This window comes from Poecile atricapilla, mitochondrion, assembly GCF_030490865.1.
Source record: "Poecile atricapilla voucher MMNH 47022 mitochondrion, complete genome".
Taxonomy (NCBI): Eukaryota; Metazoa; Chordata; class Aves; order Passeriformes; family Paridae; genus Poecile; species Poecile atricapillus.
The window spans coordinates 1-16,551 of record NC_024867.1 but is presented as its reverse complement, the minus strand read 5'-3'; the positions used below and the strand labels follow the sequence as shown (position 1 = coordinate 16,551).

Sequence of the window (16,551 nt, the reverse complement as noted above, 5' to 3'; positions counted from 1 at the left end):
AAAAAAAAAGACGTCAAAATTGGGGGTTTAGGTGTAAGTTCCAAGAAAGTAATAATAAAGTAGTCATGTCCGGTGTCCATACAGTTAACTAGTACCCAGACGGGTAAATAGCGCGGCTTAACGAATGTGGTCAAAGTGCATCAGGGTTGAATTAGGAGCCGACCTTATCCAATGAGACCATGACATTYTGAGTGGTAGGGGAACGACAGTTCGCCGGTCATGTGATGGACATGTCAAGAGGAAGATAACTCCTGCTACGCACTGGAAGGGTTTATTGAAGACTACGCTAAAAAAAAAGAAGTGAAGAGACGGTCGGATGCCGACAACTACGAGAGGGAGATGAGGAGTATTCAACCGACCACTTGTATCTGTGAAGAGCAAGGTAGACGGAGTTCAACAAGTTATGGTCCTGAAGTTACAACCAATAGCGCAAAAGAGCAAGTCGCGCTCGGGGTTTAGGGGGAGTTCAAGTCCTTGAAGCCAATAACCTAAGGTAGCACTTACACGGGGTAGCTCGGTTCTCGTGAGGAGTACGATCAATAAATAACCAGGTTCTCTGGCTTGGGAGCTCCTGAAAGCTGTTGGACGGGCATGGGTTTTAGGAGGTGGGCTATGTGCTATGGACTTCGTGAATGCAAAGAGTTACTGGGACAATTCCTCGTATACTGGATGGAGTTTGGAAGTACGAGGGGGATTTCCGATCTCAAGCGACGCTTGCGGCCTCCCGGGCCTGAGGTAGGATCAGTTGGGTTCAATGGTACCTGAAATAGGAATGTGCCTAGAAGTGGAACTGTCCGAACATTATCTCTTGGGCGTAAATGTTTGAGTTAGGGTGGAAATGAAGTTGCGTGTTATTTGGATTATCCTACATTACATTAGTGTCTGATGCGGTAAATAATTGAATGCAAAGACATGCATACCCTGTAAAGCATGAAAAAACATGCGGGGGGGGAAGGGGGGGGGTGCTATAGTAGGTTTTCGTAGTTAAATTTTATAACGGCGGCTTTTCAGGCCGTAGGTCCTGGAGAGAGTCCGGGCGAAAATTTATGATAATGTTTGTTTTATTTCTTGGGCTATGTTTTGTTTTGGGTGGGCTGGCAGTTGCATCCAATCCTTCTCCTTATTATGGGGTGGTGGGTTTGGTTTTAGCCTCTATTGCGGGGTGTGGGTGGTTGGCGAGTTTAGGGGTTTCTTTCATTTCTTTGGTGTTGGTTATAGTATATTTAGGTGGAATGTTGGTGGTGTTTGTTTATTCTGTATCTCTGGCAGCGGACCCTTATCCTGAGGCTTGGGGTGATTGGGGTGTTGTGGGTTATGGTGTCGGTATGGGTTTGGTGGTTGGGGTGGGTGTTGTTTTAGGGGGGGTGTCAGGGGTGGTGGATGTGGGGACGGTTAATAATGTAGGTTTAGGGTCTGTTCGGTCGGATTTTGTTGGGGTAGCTGCGTTTTATTCGCGGGGGGTTGGATTTTTTCTGGTTGGAGGGTGAGGGTTGTTGTTGACGTTGTTTGTGGTTCTGGAGCTTGTGCGGGGATTATCTCGGGGGGCAATTCGGGCTGTTTAGGGGTCGAAAGGTAGTTTAATTGAGAATGCCAGCTTTGGGAGTTGGTGGTGGAGGTTTGATTCCTTCCCTTTTGAGGCGGGTAACTCTAAGAAGATGTGTAGTCTTCAATCTTTGGCTTACAAGACCAATGTTTTTATAAACTATTAGAGTTAGCTAGAGTTTGAGGATTTTGTTTTCTAGGATGGCTACGAGGGGGAATAGGATTAGGATGATCGTGAAGTAGGATAGGGAGGCTAGTTGGCCGATAATAATGAATGGATGTTCGACTGGCTGGCTTCCTACTCAGGTTAGGACAAGGAGATTGGCCACTAGGGCTCAAAATAGGATTTGGGATAGGGGGCGGAAAGTCATTGAGCGTTGTTTGGATGTGTGGAGTAGGGGGATTAGGAACAGGACTAGGACGGATGCGGCTAAAGCTAGGACTCCTCCTAGTTTGTTTGGGATGGAGCGGAGGATGGCATAGGCGAATAGGAAGTATCATTCGGGTTTGATGTGTGGGGGGGTGGATAGTGGGTTGGCTGGGGTAAAGTTTTCTGGGTCTCCTAGGAGGTTGGGGGAGAATAGGGCTAGGGAGACGAGGAGAATGAGTATTAGTGCGAAACCGAGGATGTCTTTTGTGGAGTAGTATGGGTGGAATGGGATTTTGTCGCAGTCTGATGGGATTCCTAATGGGTTGTTGGATCCTGTTTCGTGGAGGAAGGTGAGGTGGACTAGCGTGAGGCCTGCAATGATGAAGGGTAGGAGGAAGTGGAGGGCGAAGAATCGGGTTAGTGTTGGGTTGTCTACAGAGAATCCACCTCAGGCTCATTCTACTAGTGTTTGGCCGATGTAGGGGATTGCTGAGAATAGGTTTGTGATTACTGTAGCTCCTCAGAATGATATCTGTCCTCAGGGCAGGACGTATCCTACGAAGGCAGTTGCTATGAGGGCTAGAAGTAGGACTACTCCGATGTTTCAGGTTTCTTTGTTTAGGTATGAGCCGTAGTAAATTCCTCGGCCGATGTGGAAGTAGATGCAGATGAAGAAGAAGGAGGCTCCGTTTGCGTGGAGGTTTCGGATTAGTCATCCGAATTGGACGTTTCGGCAGGTGTGGGCTACGGAGGTGAAGGCTAGGGTAGTATCTGCCGTGTAGTGTATGGCTAGGAGTAGGCCTGTGACGATTTGGGTGACTAGGCAGATGCCTAGGAGTGATCCGAAGTTTCATCAGGCGGAGATGTTGGAGGGAGTGGGTAGGTCGATTAGGGAATCGTTGATGATTTTTAGTAGGGGGTGGTTTTTACGGAGGTTGGGGGCCATTGGGGGTTGGTCTGTATGAGGAGATGAGGATAATGAGGATGGATAGGGCGAAGCAGCCTAGGTAGGCTTTGATTAGGCCAGAGTGGAGGGTGGTTGCGGTTTTGGCAGCTAGTGTCTGTAGGTTGGCCAGTCCTTCTGGGCCTAGTAGTTTGTATCATGAGAGGTCGATGAGGTGAGAGGCGATGTTTTGGCCTCCTTTTAGGGAGTGGGTCATGTTGAAGCGGTGTGTTAGGGGGTTGAAGTAGCCTAGGGATGTGGAGAAGTTTGAGAATGGGGTTTGTTTTGTCAGGATTAGGGTTTGGGCTACTTTTGAGAGTTCTAGGGCTAGGATAATTCCTAGGATTGTTACTGTTAGGGCTGTGATTTTGATGGATAGGGGTATGGTCATGGGGGGTGTTTTTGGGGGGAGGATGAAGGAGGTAATGAGGAATCCGGCTGTGATGCTTCCTACTGCAAGGCGGGTGATTGGGGAAGTTACGGCGGGATTGTTTTCGTTGATTGGGACTAGGGGTGGAATTCGGACGAAGCCGGATTGGACCAGGACGGTTATGCGGATTGTGTAGACTGCGGTGAAGGATGTGGCTAGTAGGGTGAGGACTAGGGCTCAGGAGTTTAGGTAAGAGGTGCTTAGGCTTTCGATGATTTGGTCTTTTGAGTAGAATCCTGCGAGGAAGGGTGTTCCTATTAGGGCGAGGTTTCCGATTGTTAGGCAGGAGGTGGTTGTTGGTAGTATTTTTTGGAGGCCTCCTATTTTTCGGATGTCTTGTTCGCCGTTTAGGCTGTGGATGATGGAGCCTGAGCAGAGGAAGAGCATGGCTTTGAAGAATGCGTGGGTTGAAATATGGAGGAAGGCTAGTTGGGGCAGGTTTAGTCCGATTGTAACTATTATTAGTCCTAATTGGCTTGAGGTGGAGAAGGCAATGATCTTTTTGATGTCGTTTTGAGTTAGGGCGCATGTGGCTGCAAATAGGGTGGAGATGGCTCCTAGGCAGAGGCATAGCGTTAGGGCGGTTTGGTTGTTGTTGAATAAGGGGTGGGTTCGGATGAGTAGGAAGATTCCGGCTACAACTATAGTGCTGGAGTGGAGTAGGGCGGATACGGGGGTGGGGCCTTCTATGGCGGCTGGGAGTCATGGGTGTAGGCCGAATTGGGCTGATTTGCCCGCTGCGGCTAGGATGAGGCCTAGTAGGGGGAGTGTTGGGGTTTGGGATGGGGAGGAGAGTTGCTGGATTTCTCATGTGTTTATGGCGGAGGCTAGTCATGCCATGCAGAGGATGAGTCCTACATCCCCGACTCGGTTGTAAAGTACGGCTTGGAGGGCAGCGGTGTTGGCTTCCGCGCGGCCGTGTCATCAGCTGATTAGGAGGAAGGACATGATTCCGACTCCTTCTCAGCCGATGAATAGGACGAACAGGTTGTTGGCGATGATTAGGATGAGTATGGCGATTAGGAATAGTAGTAGGTATGTGAAGAATTTTGTGATGTAGGGGTCAGAGGCCATGTATCATGTTGCGAATTGTAGGATGGATCATGATACGAACAGGGCGATGGGGAAGAATGTGAGGGAGTAGAGGTCTATTTTTAGGCTGATGGGGATTTTGAAGTTTATGATATATTTTCATTCTCAGAAGGAGGTGAGGCTTTCTGTTCCTGAGTGGATGTAGATTGTTATGGGGATTAGACTAATTAGGAAGGAGGTTTTTACTGTGTTTGTGATGGTGGTTGGGGTGTTTTTGAGGCTTTCTGATAGTAGGGGGAAGATGATAGGGGTGGAGAGGGTTGCTAGGGTGAGTAGGACGGATAGGTTTAGGACTAGTAGAAGGTCCATTACTTTCACTTGGATTTGCACCAAGATGGGTGGCTCCTAAGACCATTGGATTGCTATTATCCTTTGAAAGTTAAGGGGACTGAGGGTTTAGACTCAGATGCAAGAGTTAGCAGTTCTTGTTGGTTATACATCCCCTCGGCGGGTAAGAAGAATTTAACTTCTATTTTTAGGATCACAGTCTAATGTTTTGAATTGAAACTATACCTGCATACGGGAATGCCTGAAATGAGTTCGGGTTTGAGGATGAGGAGGATTATAGGGATTATGTGTAGGGCTATGAGTAGGTGTTCTCGGGTGGAGGAGTTTTGGATGGAGGTAATGTGGGAGGGTAGGGGTCCTCGTTGGGTTATTATGAGCATGTATAGGGTGTAGGAGGCGGTTAGTAGGATTGCAGCTCCTGTTAGGAGGATTGTGAATGAGGATCAGTTGAAGAGGGCGATGATGATGGTGAGTTCTGCCATGAGGTTGGTTGTGGGTGGGATTGCCATGTTTGTTAGATTGGCCAGGAGTCATCAGGTTGCCATGAGGGGGAGGAGGGGTTGGAGGCCTCGTGTGAGGAGGAGGATGCGGCTGTGGGTGCGTTCGTAGTTGGTGTTGGCTAGGCAGAAGAGTATTGAGGAAGTTAGTCCGTGGGAAATTATTAGAATTATTGCGCCTGAGAATGCCCATTGGGTTTGGATTATGGTGGCAGCTACGACAAGTCCTATGTGGCTGACTGATGAGTAGGCAATTAGTGATTTTAGGTCAATTTGGCGTAGGCAGATAGCGCTGGTTATCAGTGCGCCTCAGAGGGCTAGAATGATGAATGGGTAGTGAAGGTTGCTGGATGAGAGGTTGATTAGGAGGGTGATTCGTATGATGCCGTAGCCGCCTAGTTTTAGCAGGAGGGCGGCGAGTAGCATGGAGCCGGCAATGGGGGCTTCTACGTGGGCTTTGGGAAGTCATAGATGGAGGCCGTATAGGGGTGCTTTAACCATGAAGGCTAGGAGGAGGGCTAGGCTTGATGCTAGGCTTGTTCAGGAGTCGGCTGCTGGGGGGTGGTAGAGTTTGAGTATGGGGAAGTATAGTGTGCCGACTTGGTTGTGGAGGTGTAGGATGGCGATGAGTAGGGGGAGGGAGCTGGCTAGGGTGTAGAATAGGAGGTAGATGCCGGCGTTTAGTCGTTCTGGTTGGCTGCCTCAGCGGGTGATTAGAATTAGTGTGGGGATTAGGGTGGCTTCGAATGCAATGTAGAATAGTATTAGTTCTGAGGCTGAAAAGGCTAGGAGGATGAACGGTTGGACTAGGACTAGTGTTGCGAGGAAGATTCGTTTACGGGTGATTGGTTCTTGTTCCAGGTGGTTTTGGCTTGCTATGATTATGAGGGGAAGTAATCAGCAGGATAGGACTAGTAGAGGTGTGGAGATTTGGTCAATGGAGGTTCAGGGTGTTAGTCCTTTGTTGGGGTAGTATGTTGGGGCGAGTCATTGCAGGCTGGCAGCAGCGATCAGTAGGCTGTATATTGTGGTGTTGGTTCATAGGTGTTTGGGTGGGGAGAGGAAGGTGAGGGGGAGGAGTGTGATAGTTGGAATGATGATTTTTAGCATTTTAGGAGGTTGAAGTTGTGTAAGTGGTCTGAGCCGTGGGTTCGGGTAGAGGCTACTAGTAGGGCCAGTCCTGTGCCTGCTTCGCAGGCGGAGAATACTAGTATTAGGATGGGTAGGAGGGTGGATGAGGGGGCTTGTATTTGGATTGGTCATATGGCTAGGGCGACGTATATTGATAGTATTATGCTTTCTAAACATAGTAGGGCGGAGATTAGGTGGGTTCGGTGGAAGGCTAGGCCTAAGCTACTTAGGGTGAAGGCTGAGTAGAAGCAGAGGTGTAGCAGGGTCATGAAGAAAGTTATAGGGTGGTGACTATAATTTGTTGAGCCGAAATCAACTGTCTTGGTTAGACTAACTTTCTATTCTGCCCATTCTAGGCCTCCTTGGGCTCACTCGTAGACTAGTCCCAGGGTGAGGAGGAGGATGAGGGTGGAGGTTCAGATTAGTGTGGTGAGGGGGTCTTCGAGTTGGGTTGCTCATGGGAGGGGAAGTAGTAGGGCAATTTCTAGGTCGAATAGGAGGAATAGGATTGCTACTAGGAAGAATCGGATTGAGAAGGGCAGTCGGGCGGATCCTAGAGGGTCGAAGCCGCATTCGTATGGGGATAGTTTTTCTGAGTCTGGAGTTATTTGGGCGAGTCAGAAGTTTAGTGTGGTTAGGGCGATGCTTAGGGTTAGGGATAGGGTGATTATGAATAGGATTATGTTCATTACTCTTCTCTGGATTTAACCAGATTCTAAGGATTGGAAGTCGATTGTATTTAGTATACTAGAAGAGTATGATCCTCATCAGTAGATGGATACGTAGAGGAATAGTCAGACTACGTCTACGAAGTGTCAGTATCAGGCTGCTGCTTCAAAGCCGAAGTGGTGGTTTGATGTGAAGTGGTATTTGATTAGGCGTAGGAGGCAGACTAGTAGGAATGTGGAACCGATGATTACGTGGAGGCCGTGGAATCCAGTGGCGACGAAGAAGGTGGAGCCGTACACTCCGTCAGCGATAGAGAAGGGGGCTTCATAGTATTCTATGGCTTGGAGGGCAGTGAAGTAGAAGCCCAGTAGGACTGTTAGGGTTAGGGCTTGGATGGCTTGTTTGCGGCTAGCTTCAGTGATGCTGTGGTGGGCTCATGTTACTGAAACTCCAGAGGCTAGGAGAATGGCAGTGTTTAGGAGTGGGACTTCTATGGGGTTTAGGGGTTTGATTCCTACAGGGGGTCATTGGCCTCCTAGTTCTGGGGTGGGGGCTAGGCTTGAGTGGAAGAATGCTCAGAAGAATCCCAGAAAGAAGAAGGCTTCTGATGTGATGAATAGGATTATGCCATAGCGTAGGCCTTTTTGTACGGTGGGGGTGTGGTGTCCTTGGAAGGTGCTCTCTCGTACAATGTCGCGTCATCATTGGAATATAACGAGGGCGGTGGAAAGTAGTCCTGTGATTAACAGGTAAGGGGAGTTATAGTGGAATCATATGGTCAGGCCGGAGGTGGTTAGAAGGGCAGCGGCCGCTCCGAAGATGGGCCATGGGCTTGGGTCAACTATATGGAAAGAGTGTGCTTGGTGAGCCATTGGGTTAGATGTTTTCTTGTAGGTAGAGGCTTAGTAGAAGTACAAATACGTAGGCCTGGATTATGGCTACAGCTACTTCTAGGATGGTTAGTAGGAATAGGACTAGGAGGGTTAGGAGTGAGACTGCTGGTATTGTTGAGGATAGGGCTATTGTGGCTGTGGAGATGAGTTGGATGAGGAGGTGGCCTGCTGTGAGGTTGGCTGTGAGTCGTACTCCTAGGGCGAGGGGGCGGATGAGGAGGCTGGTTGTTTCGATTAGAATGAGGGCTGGGATTAGGGGTGTGGGAGTGCCTTCTGGTAGAAGGTGCCCTAGGGAGGCGGAGGGTTGGTTTCGTAGGCCTGTTAGGAGGGTGGCTAGTCATAAGGGAAAGGCTAGGGCTAGGTTTATAGATAGTTGGGTGGTTGGGGTGAATGTGTAGGGTAGCAGGCCTAGTAGGTTGATTAGTAGGAGGAAAATTATTAGGGATGTCAAGATGAGGGCCCATTTGTGTCCTTTTTTGTCTAATGTAATTATTAATTGTTTTGTGATGAGGTTGATGAATCAGAGTTGAAGGGTTGAGAGTCGGTTGGTGATTCATCGGTTGTTGGGGGAGGGTAGTAAGAGTGCTGGGAATGTTATTGAGATGAGGATTAAAGGGATCCCTAGTAGGGATGGGCTGGAGAATTGGTCAAAGAAGCTTAGGTTCATGGTCAGGTTCAGGGAGTGGTGGGTGCGGTTGAGGGGGTTTTGTTGGAGGGTGGGTTGGTAGATACGAATGATAGGAGTTTAGGCTGGATAATCAGGGAGAAGGTAAGTCACGAGGCTAGCATGATAAAAAATCAGGGGTTAGGGTTTAGTTGGGGCATTTCATTAAGGAGGGGCGGATGGTCCTCTGTCTCTAGCTTAAAAGGCTAGTGCTGTTTCATAGCTTCTTAATGATTAGGATGATAGGGAGGATCAGTGTTCGAAGTTGGCGAGTGGGGCGGATTCTACTACAATTGGTATGAAGCTGTGGTTGGCTCCGCAGATTTCTGAGCACTGTCCATAGTAGACTCCGGGTCGGGTGGCGAGGAATGAGGTTTGATTGAGGCGTCCTGGGATTGCGTCGGTTTTAACACCCAGGCTTGGGACGGCTCATGAGTGGAGGACGTCGTCAGCGGTGACGATTACTCGAATGGTTGATTCTGTGGGGACGATGACGCGGTGGTCGACTTCTAGTAGACGGAAGTGTCCCAGTGGCAGTTCTGTTGTGGGGATTATGTAGGAGTCGAATGTGAGGTCCTTGAAGTCGGTGTACTCGTAGGTTCAGTATCACTGGTGGCCGATGGCTTTTAGGGTGAGGTCGGGTTCGTTGATCTCGTCTATTATGTAGAGGATTCGTAGGGATGGTAGAGCAAGTGTAATTAGTACTATGGCTGGGAGGATTGTTCAGACAAGTTCGATTTCTTGTGCGTCGACTGTGCTTGATGATAGTTTTTCTGTGAGTATAAGGGTCAGGAGATAAAGGACTAGGCTGCAAATGGCAAGGGCGACCATTAGGGCATGGTCGTGGAATTGAATGAGTTCTTCTATGATGGGTGAGGAAGCGTCTTGGAAACCGAGTTGTGAGTGGTTGGCCATGTTTTGGTTGTTGAGATGTACTGGGGTTTCACCTGTAATACAGCCTTGACAAGGCTATGTAATTGTTTTACTAACATCTCTGATGAGAAAGAAGCATAAGTGGTTTATATGCGGTTGGCTTGAAACCAACATATGGGGGTTCGACTCCTTCCTTTCTTGGACTTGGACGAAGGCAGGTTCTTCGAATGTGTGGAATGGGGGAGGGCAGCCGTGGATTCATTCGATGTTTGTGCTTGCTATTTCGGATCGGAGTGCTTTGCGTTTGGAGGCGAAGGCTTCTCAGATGATGAACACTAACATGATTACGGCTGTTAGGGAGATTAGTGAGCCTACTGAGGAGATGGTGTTTCATAGTGTGTAGGCGTCTGGGTAGTCTGAGTATCGTCGTGGCATGCCGGCCAGGCCTAAGAAGTGTTGTGGGAAGAAGGTTAGGTTTACGCCCACGAATATTACCCCGAAGTGAGCTTTGGCTCATGTAGAGTGGAGGGTGTATCCGGTGAATAGGGGGAATCAGTGTGTGAAACCTGCTAGGATTGCGAATACTGCTCCTATTGATAATACGTAGTGGAAGTGGGCTACGACGTAGTAGGTATCATGTAGGGCGATGTCCAGGGAGGAGTTTGCTAGGACGATTCCTGTTAGGCCTCCGATGGTGAATAGGAAGATAAAGCCTAGTGCTCAGAGCATGGGAGGGTCCCATTTGATTGTTCCTCCGTGCAGTGTGGCTAGTCAGCTGAAGACTTTGATGCCGGTAGGGATGGCGATGATTATGGTGGCAGACGTGAAGTAGGCCCGGGTGTCTACGTCCATGCCTACTGTAAACATGTGGTGGGCTCAGACGATGAACCCTAGGAACCCGATAGAGAGCATGGCTCATACTATTCCTATGTAGCCGAATGGTTCTTTTTTCCCTGCGTAGTATGCTACGACGTGGGAGATGATACCGAATCCGGGCAGGATTAGGATGTAGACTTCTGGGTGTCCGAAGAATCAGAAGAGGTGTTGGTAGAGCACCGGGTCCCCTCCTCCTGCAGGGTCGAAGAAGGTGGTGTTGAGGTTACGGTCGGTGAGGAGCATGGTGATACCAGCGGCAAGGACTGGGAGTGAGAGTAGGAGGAGAACTGCAGTAATTAGTACGGATCAGACGAACAGGGGGGTTTGGTATTGTGAGAGGGCAGGTGGTTTCATGTTGATTGCGGTTGTGATGAAGTTGATTGCCCCCAGGATTGATGAGATACCTGCCAGGTGTAGGGAGAAGATGGCTAGGTCTACTGATGCTCCGGCGTGGGCTAGGTTGCCGGCCAGGGGTGGGTAGACTGTTCATCCTGTTCCTGCTCCTGCTTCTACTGTAGAGGAGGCTAGCAGAAGTAGGAAGGAGGGGGGTAGAAGTCAGAAGCTTATGTTGTTTATTCGGGGGAATGCTATGTCAGGGGCTCCAATTATTAGGGGAACTAGTCAGTTTCCAAATCCTCCGATTATAATTGGCATGACCATGAAGAAGATTATTACGAAGGCATGGGCTGTAACGACTACGTTATAGATCTGGTCGTCCCCCAGGAGAGCGCCGGGTTGGCCCAGTTCTGCACGGATGAGGAGGCTTAGGGCGGTTCCTACCATTCCGGCTCATGCGCCGAAGATTAGGTAGAGGGTGCCGATGTCTTTGTGGTTGGTAGAAAATAGTCACCGGTTGATGAATGTCACAGGTAAGATGGCTGAGTGTTTAAGCGTTAGGCTGTAGTCCTTTTTACAGAGGTTTAATTCCTCTTCTTATCGGCTCTGTGGTGAAGTTCATGGTGAGTTGCAAGCTCATTGATGTACACTAATTGTGTGCCGGAGTCTTAGGCAGAGGCCTGTTGGTTTGGGCATATAGCTGTTAACTATAGTATTATGGGATCGAAGCCCATCTGTCTAGGAGGCGGTTGGAAGGTCCTAGCTTAATTAAAGTACCTGGGTTGCATTCAGGTGATGCAGGGTAGCGTCCTGCGGACTTTAGCAGAAACTAAGAGGGTTTAACTCTTGTTTAAGGCTTTGAAGGCCTTCGGTTTAGGTAATCCTAAGTTTCTTAGATGATGGCATGGATTAGGGGGGAGATAGGTAGGAGTATGGTGGATGTGGTGACTAGAATAGCTACTGAGGCGTTGACCGGTTTATTGGTGTGTCACAGTTTTATGTGGTTTGTGGTGTGTGGGGGGAGTGTGATTGTTGCGCAATATGCAAGGCGCAGGTAGAAGAACAGGCTTAGTAGGGATAGCAGGGCTATGATTGTTGCCGTAGGGGCTATGTCTTGTTTGGTTAGTTCTTGGATGATGAGTCATTTTGGGAGGAAGCCTGTTAGGGGGGGAAGGCCTGCCAGGGAGAGGAGTGTTAGTAGGAGTATTGCGTTTAGTGAGGGGGTTTTAGTTCATACAGTTATTAGTGTGGGGAGGTTTAGGGCTTTAATGGTGTTTAGGGTTAGGAATACGGCTGCGGTGATTAGGGCGTAGAGGTAGAAGTTTAGTAGGGTGAGTTTGGGATTGTAGGCCAGGATAATGGTTATTCATCCCAGGTGGGAGATGGAGGAGAAGGCCATGATTTTTCGGGTCTGGGTTTGGTTTAGGCCTATTCACCCACCTAGGGCCGCAGAAAGGACAGCCATAGTGGTAAGTAAGGTGGGGTTGAGTGATGGGGAGGTTATGAAGAGTAGGGCGATTGGGGGGAGTTTTATGGCTGTGGATAGAAGTAGTCCTGTGGTAAGGGGGGAGCCTTGGAGGACTTCGGGGAATCAGAAGTGGAATGGTACTAGGCCTAGTTTTATTGCGAGGGCTGAGGTTAGGATTATGCAGGATATTGGGTGGGTTAATTGAGTGATATCTCATTGTCCAGTAGATCATGCATTGGTCATGCTGGCGAATAGGACTAGGGTTGAGGCGGTTGCTTGAACTAAGAAGTATTTAGTGGCGGCTTCGATGGCTCGTGGGTGGTGGGATTTTGAGATTAGGGGGAGGATGGCTAGTGTGTTGATTTCGAGGCCGGTTCAGGCTAAGATTCAGTGGCTGCTCGAGATTGTGATGGTTGTGCCCAGGAGTAGGCTGGTGGTGAAAATTAGTTTTGCCTGGGGGTTCATTAGTAGGGGAAGGGGTTAAACCATCATTTTCGGGGTATGGGCCCGATAGCTTGTTTAGCTGACCCTACTAGGAAATAATATAAAGGAAGTATGGAGGGTTTTGATCTCTCTAGTGCAGGTTCAATTCCTGTTTTTCTAAGGGGTAGGAAATGAGAGGGTTGGTGTACCTCTGTGTTCACTTTATCATAGTGACCCTTGGTTCTCAGGCACATTTCCTCTGGGGTTTTCTTAGGTAGGGGGGTAAGCCTGCATAGCAGATTGGTAGGCTAGTGTGTCATAGGCACAGGGCTAGTGTCAGTGGTAGGAAGTTTTTTCATAGAAGGTGCATTAGCTGATCATAGCGGAATCGAGGGTAGGAGGCACGGACTCAAAGGAATCCTGCTGATAAGAGGAGGACCTTTGTGGCGAGCACTGCTGGGAATAGCTCTTGTGGGGGGTTTCACAGGCTTGGGTTGAAGAATATAATAGCGGTTAGTGTATTTATGAGTATGATGTTAGCGTATTCGGCTAGGAAGAATAGGGCGAAGGGTCCTGCGGCGTATTCTACGTTAAATCCTGAGACTAATTCTGACTCTCCCTCTGTCAGGTCAAATGGGGCACGGTTTGTCTCAGCTAGTGTGGAGATGTATCACATCATGGCAAGAGGTCAGCAGGAGAAGATAAGGTAGAGGGGTTCTTGGGTGGTTGCTAGAGTGCTCAGGGTGTAGTTCCCGCTGAGGATAATGACAGATAGGAGGATGATTGCCAAGGTGACTTCATAGGAGATGGTTTGGGCGACGGCTCGTAGTGCTCCGATTAGGGCGTATTTCGAGTTGGAGGCTCAGCCGGACCATAGGATAGAGTACACTGCTAGACTTGATATGGCTAGGAGGAATAATAGGCCCAGGTTTAGGTCTGCTAGGGAGAATGGTAGTGGCAAGGGTGTTCAGACTGAGATTGCGAGAAGTAGGGCTAGTACGGGGGTCGAGATGAAGAGGATTGGGGAGGATGTCGATGGGCGGATGGGTTCTTTAATGAATAGTTTTACACCGTCTGCTAGGGGTTGGAGTAGGCCGAATGGACCGACGATGTTTGGGCCTTTTCGGCCTTGTATGTAGCCTAGGATTTTGCGCTCTACTAGTGTGAGGAAGGCTACTGCGATTAGGATGGGGAGGATATAGGAGAGGGCCATAATGAGATTGATGAGGACTGGGTGGTTGGTCATTGGGGAGGTGAAGCTAGGGAGAGGATTTGAACCTCTGAGTTAAAGGACTTAAGCCTTTTGCATTTGCCGAGCTCTGCCACGCTAGCTTGTCCTTTTCTAGGACGTGGTTGGGTGTGATAACCTTTCGTAATTAAGTTGGCTTCATTACTTAAGGTGAAGGCTTGCTTGTAGTATTGGCCTCACTTTTCCTATCCTTTCGTACTGGGAAGAGTTCATCATAGATAGAAACCGACCTGGATTGCTCCGGTCTGAACTCAGATCACGTAGGACTATTAATCGTTGAACAAACGAACCCTTAGTAGCGGCTGCACCACTAGGATGTCCTGATCCAACATCGAGGTCGTAAACCTCCCCGTCGATATGGACTCTCGGAGGAGATTGCGCTGTTATCCCTGGGGTAGCTTGGTCCATTGATCAATTGTATTGGGTCTGGGTGCTATTAGCACGTTGAGGGGTTGCTCTCGGTCTGGATGTGTGGTCCAATTTTTGGAGGTTTTGTTTTGCTCCAAGGTCGCCCCAACCGAAAAATGCAGACCAGTATCCCTGTTGGGTGAGTGAGCCCGGGGTGGGTGTGTATGTTTTTAGGGTTGGTTGCTGATTTTGAAGTTCCACAGGGTCTTCTCGTCTTATGGGGTTATCCCTGCTTTTGCACAGGGAGATCAATTTCACCGATTGCCTGTAAGAGACAGTTAAGACCTCGTTTAGCCATTCATACTAGTCCCGATTTATGGGACAATTGATTGCGCTACCTTTGCACGGTTAGGATACCGCGGCCGTTGAACATCGGGTCACCGGGCAGGCATCACCTTCAATACTTGTCTTGGGTTGGCTGAAGGCTATGTTTTTGGTAAACAGTCGGGCCTTGGGTTTGCCTAGTTCCTTTTACAGGTTTTAATCTTTCTTAATGGACGCTCCTCTGTTGGGTTAACAATGTACTTGATACTCTGCTTGTTGGATTATTCGTATCTTGGTGATTTGTTAATAATGTGCGGATGTAAGCTTGCGTCGTAGAGGGAGGACCCTGGTTACTCATTCTAGCATTAATTCTCCTATTGAAGTATAGGTTAGCCCGTTAGTGAGGAGGGATTCGCGTGGTTTATATATTTTTGATTTGTAGAGCTTTAACGCACTCTTTGTTGATGGCTGCTTGAGGGCCCACAGTAGTTGTTGGGGGGGGGTGCTTATCCGCTCGTGGAGATTGTATTCTTTTTTAAAGGAGCTGTACCTCCTTTAAATAGCCCTTAATTCGCTTCATTAGGGTTCATAGTTTCCTTGGAGAAGAATTAAGAGTGAACTAAGATTCGTTTCACAGGCAACCAGCTATCACCCAGCTCGATTGGCTTTTCACCTCTACTAGTAAGTCATCCCACTCTTTTGCAACAGAGACGGGTTCGCTCAATGTTAGCTGCTCACAAGTAGCTCGCTTGGGTTTCGGGGTGGCAAACTTAAATTCATTTTGCTTGGTTTTTCTTGCTAGACCATTATGCAAAAGGTACAAGGGTTGATCTTTGCTGTTTTTAGCTTAGGTTATTTCATTATTATTTCATCTTTCCCTTACGGTACGTGGTCTCTATCGCGCCAATGGTGTCTTTTCTATCGCCTATACTAGGACTAGTAAATGCTTTAGTTTAGGGTGGGGAGTAGCTTTGTTATTCCAGGTCAATGTCGGTTGGGCTAGAGTTTGGCATCAAGACGATCTGGGTCTAGCAGATATCTTTCAGGTGTAAGCTGAATGCTTTAGTTAAAGCTACGTCTTGGTGTTCTAAGTGCACCTTCCGGTACACTTACCTTGTTACGACTTACCTCATCTTTGGCTGAGTTGCTTATTAATTTATGGGGGTTTGGGGTCGCTTTTGAGGAGGGTGACGGGCGGTATGTACGTGTCCCAGGGCCGGCTTAAAGAGGGCTCGATTGTCCCACTTTACTGCTAAATCCGCCTTCCAGGGGCAGTTTCATGCCCCTTTGCCGTGTGTTCTAGACTAGAAAATGTAGCCCATTACTGCCATTCCATAGGCTATACCTTGACCTGTCGTATTAGCGGAGAGGGGGCTATTGCGTCCACTGTTGGGCCCTCAGGAGGGGTGGGCTGGCGACGGCGGTATATAGGCTGGTTTGTGCGAGGAATGGTAGGGTATATCGTGGATCATCGGTTATAGAACAGGCTCCTCTAGGTGGGTTTGGGACACCGCCAAGTCCTTAGAGTTTCAAGCGTTTGTGCTCGTAGTTCTCAGGCGGATGCTCAGGTAATATCGAGCATCAAGATTTAGGGCCAGGCATAGTGGGGTATCTAATCCCAGTTTGGGCCCTGGCTTTCGTGGATTTCAATTGATCGTTGGTCTAAGATCTTCTTTAAGGAGGAGGCCTTATGAGCATCTTGGGCTTATGACAGCTCAGTTGCTTTTTAATCTTAGTTACTTGGATAACATGTGACCACTCTTTACGCCGTCGGTAAAGTTAATTTGGGTCTCCTGTATGACCGCGGTGGCTGGCACAGGATTTACCGACCCTAATTTGCCATGACTAAGTCAAGTTTACACTCATTGCTTAATATTAACTACTGCTGTGGACCCGTGGGGGTGTGGCAATTGCAAGGCGTTTTGGGCTACGGTTGATGGGGTGAGCCTGATACCCGCTCCTGTTGACCTAGGGGTTAGGGTGCCCAGGGCATCTACACTGGAGTGCGGATACTCGCATGTATAAATCTGGCAAAAACCAACAGTAAGGTTAGGACTAAGTCTTTTGTCCTTGGGTGCGTGGGTGCAACCGTCTTGACATCTTCAGTGTCATGCTTTGTTGTAAGCTACGAGGAC

The 16,551-nt window shown here is 48.7% G+C and overlaps 13 protein-coding genes across 13 annotated transcripts, besides 25 other annotated features; 1 reads left to right on the top strand and 12 right to left on the bottom strand. All coding sequences in view use genetic code 2, as the record gives it.

The window, feature by feature from the left end:
• Window positions 1–974: part of a sequence feature (control region) that runs on past the window's edge.
• Window positions 975–1,045, top strand: a tRNA (tRNA-Glu).
• Window position 1,046: 1 nt separating this feature from the next.
• Window positions 1,047–1,562, top strand: ND6 (NADH dehydrogenase subunit 6). Its single transcript has one exon. It carries the CDS (start codon window positions 1,047–1,049, stop codon window positions 1,560–1,562), a length of 516 nt encoding a protein of 171 aa, YP_009058655.1.
• Window positions 1,563–1,568: 6 nt separating this feature from the next.
• Window positions 1,569–1,636, top strand: a tRNA (tRNA-Pro).
• A 7-nt stretch (window positions 1,637–1,643) lies between these two features.
• Window positions 1,644–1,712, bottom strand: a tRNA (tRNA-Thr).
• Window positions 1,713–1,715: 3 nt separating this feature from the next.
• Window positions 1,716–2,858, bottom strand: CYTB (cytochrome b). The gene has a single exon. It carries the CDS (start codon window positions 2,856–2,858, stop codon window positions 1,716–1,718), a length of 1,143 nt encoding a protein of 380 aa, YP_009058654.1.
• A 10-nt stretch (window positions 2,859–2,868) lies between these two features.
• On the bottom strand, window positions 2,869–4,686 carry ND5 (NADH dehydrogenase subunit 5). Its single transcript has one exon. It carries the CDS (start codon window positions 4,684–4,686, stop codon window positions 2,869–2,871), a length of 1,818 nt encoding a protein of 605 aa, YP_009058653.1.
• Window positions 4,687–4,757, bottom strand: a tRNA (tRNA-Leu).
• A 1-nt stretch (window position 4,758) lies between these two features.
• Window positions 4,759–4,822, bottom strand: a tRNA (tRNA-Ser).
• A 1-nt stretch (window position 4,823) lies between these two features.
• Window positions 4,824–4,894, bottom strand: a tRNA (tRNA-His).
• Window positions 4,895–6,272, bottom strand: ND4 (NADH dehydrogenase subunit 4). The gene has a single exon. A coding segment is annotated over exon 1 (1,378 nt).
• ND4L (NADH dehydrogenase subunit 4L) lies at window positions 6,266–6,562 on the bottom strand. The gene has a single exon. The coding sequence runs from the start codon at window positions 6,560–6,562 to the stop codon at window positions 6,266–6,268; it is 297 nt and encodes a 98-aa protein (YP_009058651.1).
• Window position 6,563: 1 nt separating this feature from the next.
• Window positions 6,564–6,632, bottom strand: a tRNA (tRNA-Arg).
• On the bottom strand, window positions 6,633–6,982 carry ND3 (NADH dehydrogenase subunit 3). The gene has a single exon. A coding segment is annotated over exon 1 (350 nt).
• Window positions 6,983–7,050, bottom strand: a tRNA (tRNA-Gly).
• On the bottom strand, window positions 7,051–7,834 carry COX3 (cytochrome c oxidase subunit III). Its single transcript has one exon. A coding segment is annotated over exon 1 (784 nt).
• Window positions 7,835–7,838: 4 nt separating this feature from the next.
• Window positions 7,839–8,522, bottom strand: ATP6 (ATP synthase F0 subunit 6). The gene has a single exon. It carries the CDS (start codon window positions 8,520–8,522, stop codon window positions 7,839–7,841), a length of 684 nt encoding a protein of 227 aa, YP_009058648.1.
• ATP8 (ATP synthase F0 subunit 8) lies at window positions 8,513–8,680 on the bottom strand. Its single transcript has one exon. The coding sequence runs from the start codon at window positions 8,678–8,680 to the stop codon at window positions 8,513–8,515; it is 168 nt and encodes a 55-aa protein (YP_009058647.1).
• Window position 8,681: 1 nt separating this feature from the next.
• Window positions 8,682–8,752, bottom strand: a tRNA (tRNA-Lys).
• A 1-nt stretch (window position 8,753) lies between these two features.
• Window positions 8,754–9,434, bottom strand: COX2 (cytochrome c oxidase subunit II). The gene has a single exon. The coding sequence runs from the start codon at window positions 9,432–9,434 to the stop codon at window positions 8,754–8,756; it is 681 nt and encodes a 226-aa protein (YP_009058646.1).
• Window positions 9,435–9,436: 2 nt separating this feature from the next.
• Window positions 9,437–9,514, bottom strand: a tRNA (tRNA-Asp).
• A 4-nt stretch (window positions 9,515–9,518) lies between these two features.
• Window positions 9,519–9,593, top strand: a tRNA (tRNA-Ser).
• COX1 (cytochrome c oxidase subunit I) lies at window positions 9,585–11,135 on the bottom strand. Its single transcript has one exon. It carries the CDS (start codon window positions 11,133–11,135, stop codon window positions 9,585–9,587), a length of 1,551 nt encoding a protein of 516 aa, YP_009058645.1.
• A 1-nt stretch (window position 11,136) lies between these two features.
• Window positions 11,137–11,207, top strand: a tRNA (tRNA-Tyr).
• Window positions 11,207–11,273, top strand: a tRNA (tRNA-Cys).
• Window positions 11,274–11,346, top strand: a tRNA (tRNA-Asn).
• An 11-nt stretch (window positions 11,347–11,357) lies between these two features.
• Window positions 11,358–11,426, top strand: a tRNA (tRNA-Ala).
• Window position 11,427: 1 nt separating this feature from the next.
• Window positions 11,428–11,497, bottom strand: a tRNA (tRNA-Trp).
• ND2 (NADH dehydrogenase subunit 2) lies at window positions 11,498–12,537 on the bottom strand. The gene has a single exon. A coding segment is annotated over exon 1 (1,040 nt).
• Window positions 12,538–12,606, bottom strand: a tRNA (tRNA-Met).
• Window positions 12,606–12,676, top strand: a tRNA (tRNA-Gln).
• A 5-nt stretch (window positions 12,677–12,681) lies between these two features.
• Window positions 12,682–12,753, bottom strand: a tRNA (tRNA-Ile).
• Window positions 12,754–12,763: 10 nt separating this feature from the next.
• ND1 (NADH dehydrogenase subunit 1) lies at window positions 12,764–13,741 on the bottom strand. Its single transcript has one exon. The coding sequence runs from the start codon at window positions 13,739–13,741 to the stop codon at window positions 12,764–12,766; it is 978 nt and encodes a 325-aa protein (YP_009058643.1).
• Window positions 13,742–13,752: 11 nt separating this feature from the next.
• Window positions 13,753–13,827, bottom strand: a tRNA (tRNA-Leu).
• Window positions 13,828–13,835: 8 nt separating this feature from the next.
• Window positions 13,836–15,428, bottom strand: an rRNA (16S ribosomal RNA).
• Window positions 15,429–15,498, bottom strand: a tRNA (tRNA-Val).
• A 2-nt stretch (window positions 15,499–15,500) lies between these two features.
• Window positions 15,501–16,481, bottom strand: an rRNA (12S ribosomal RNA).
• Window positions 16,482–16,551, bottom strand: a tRNA (tRNA-Phe).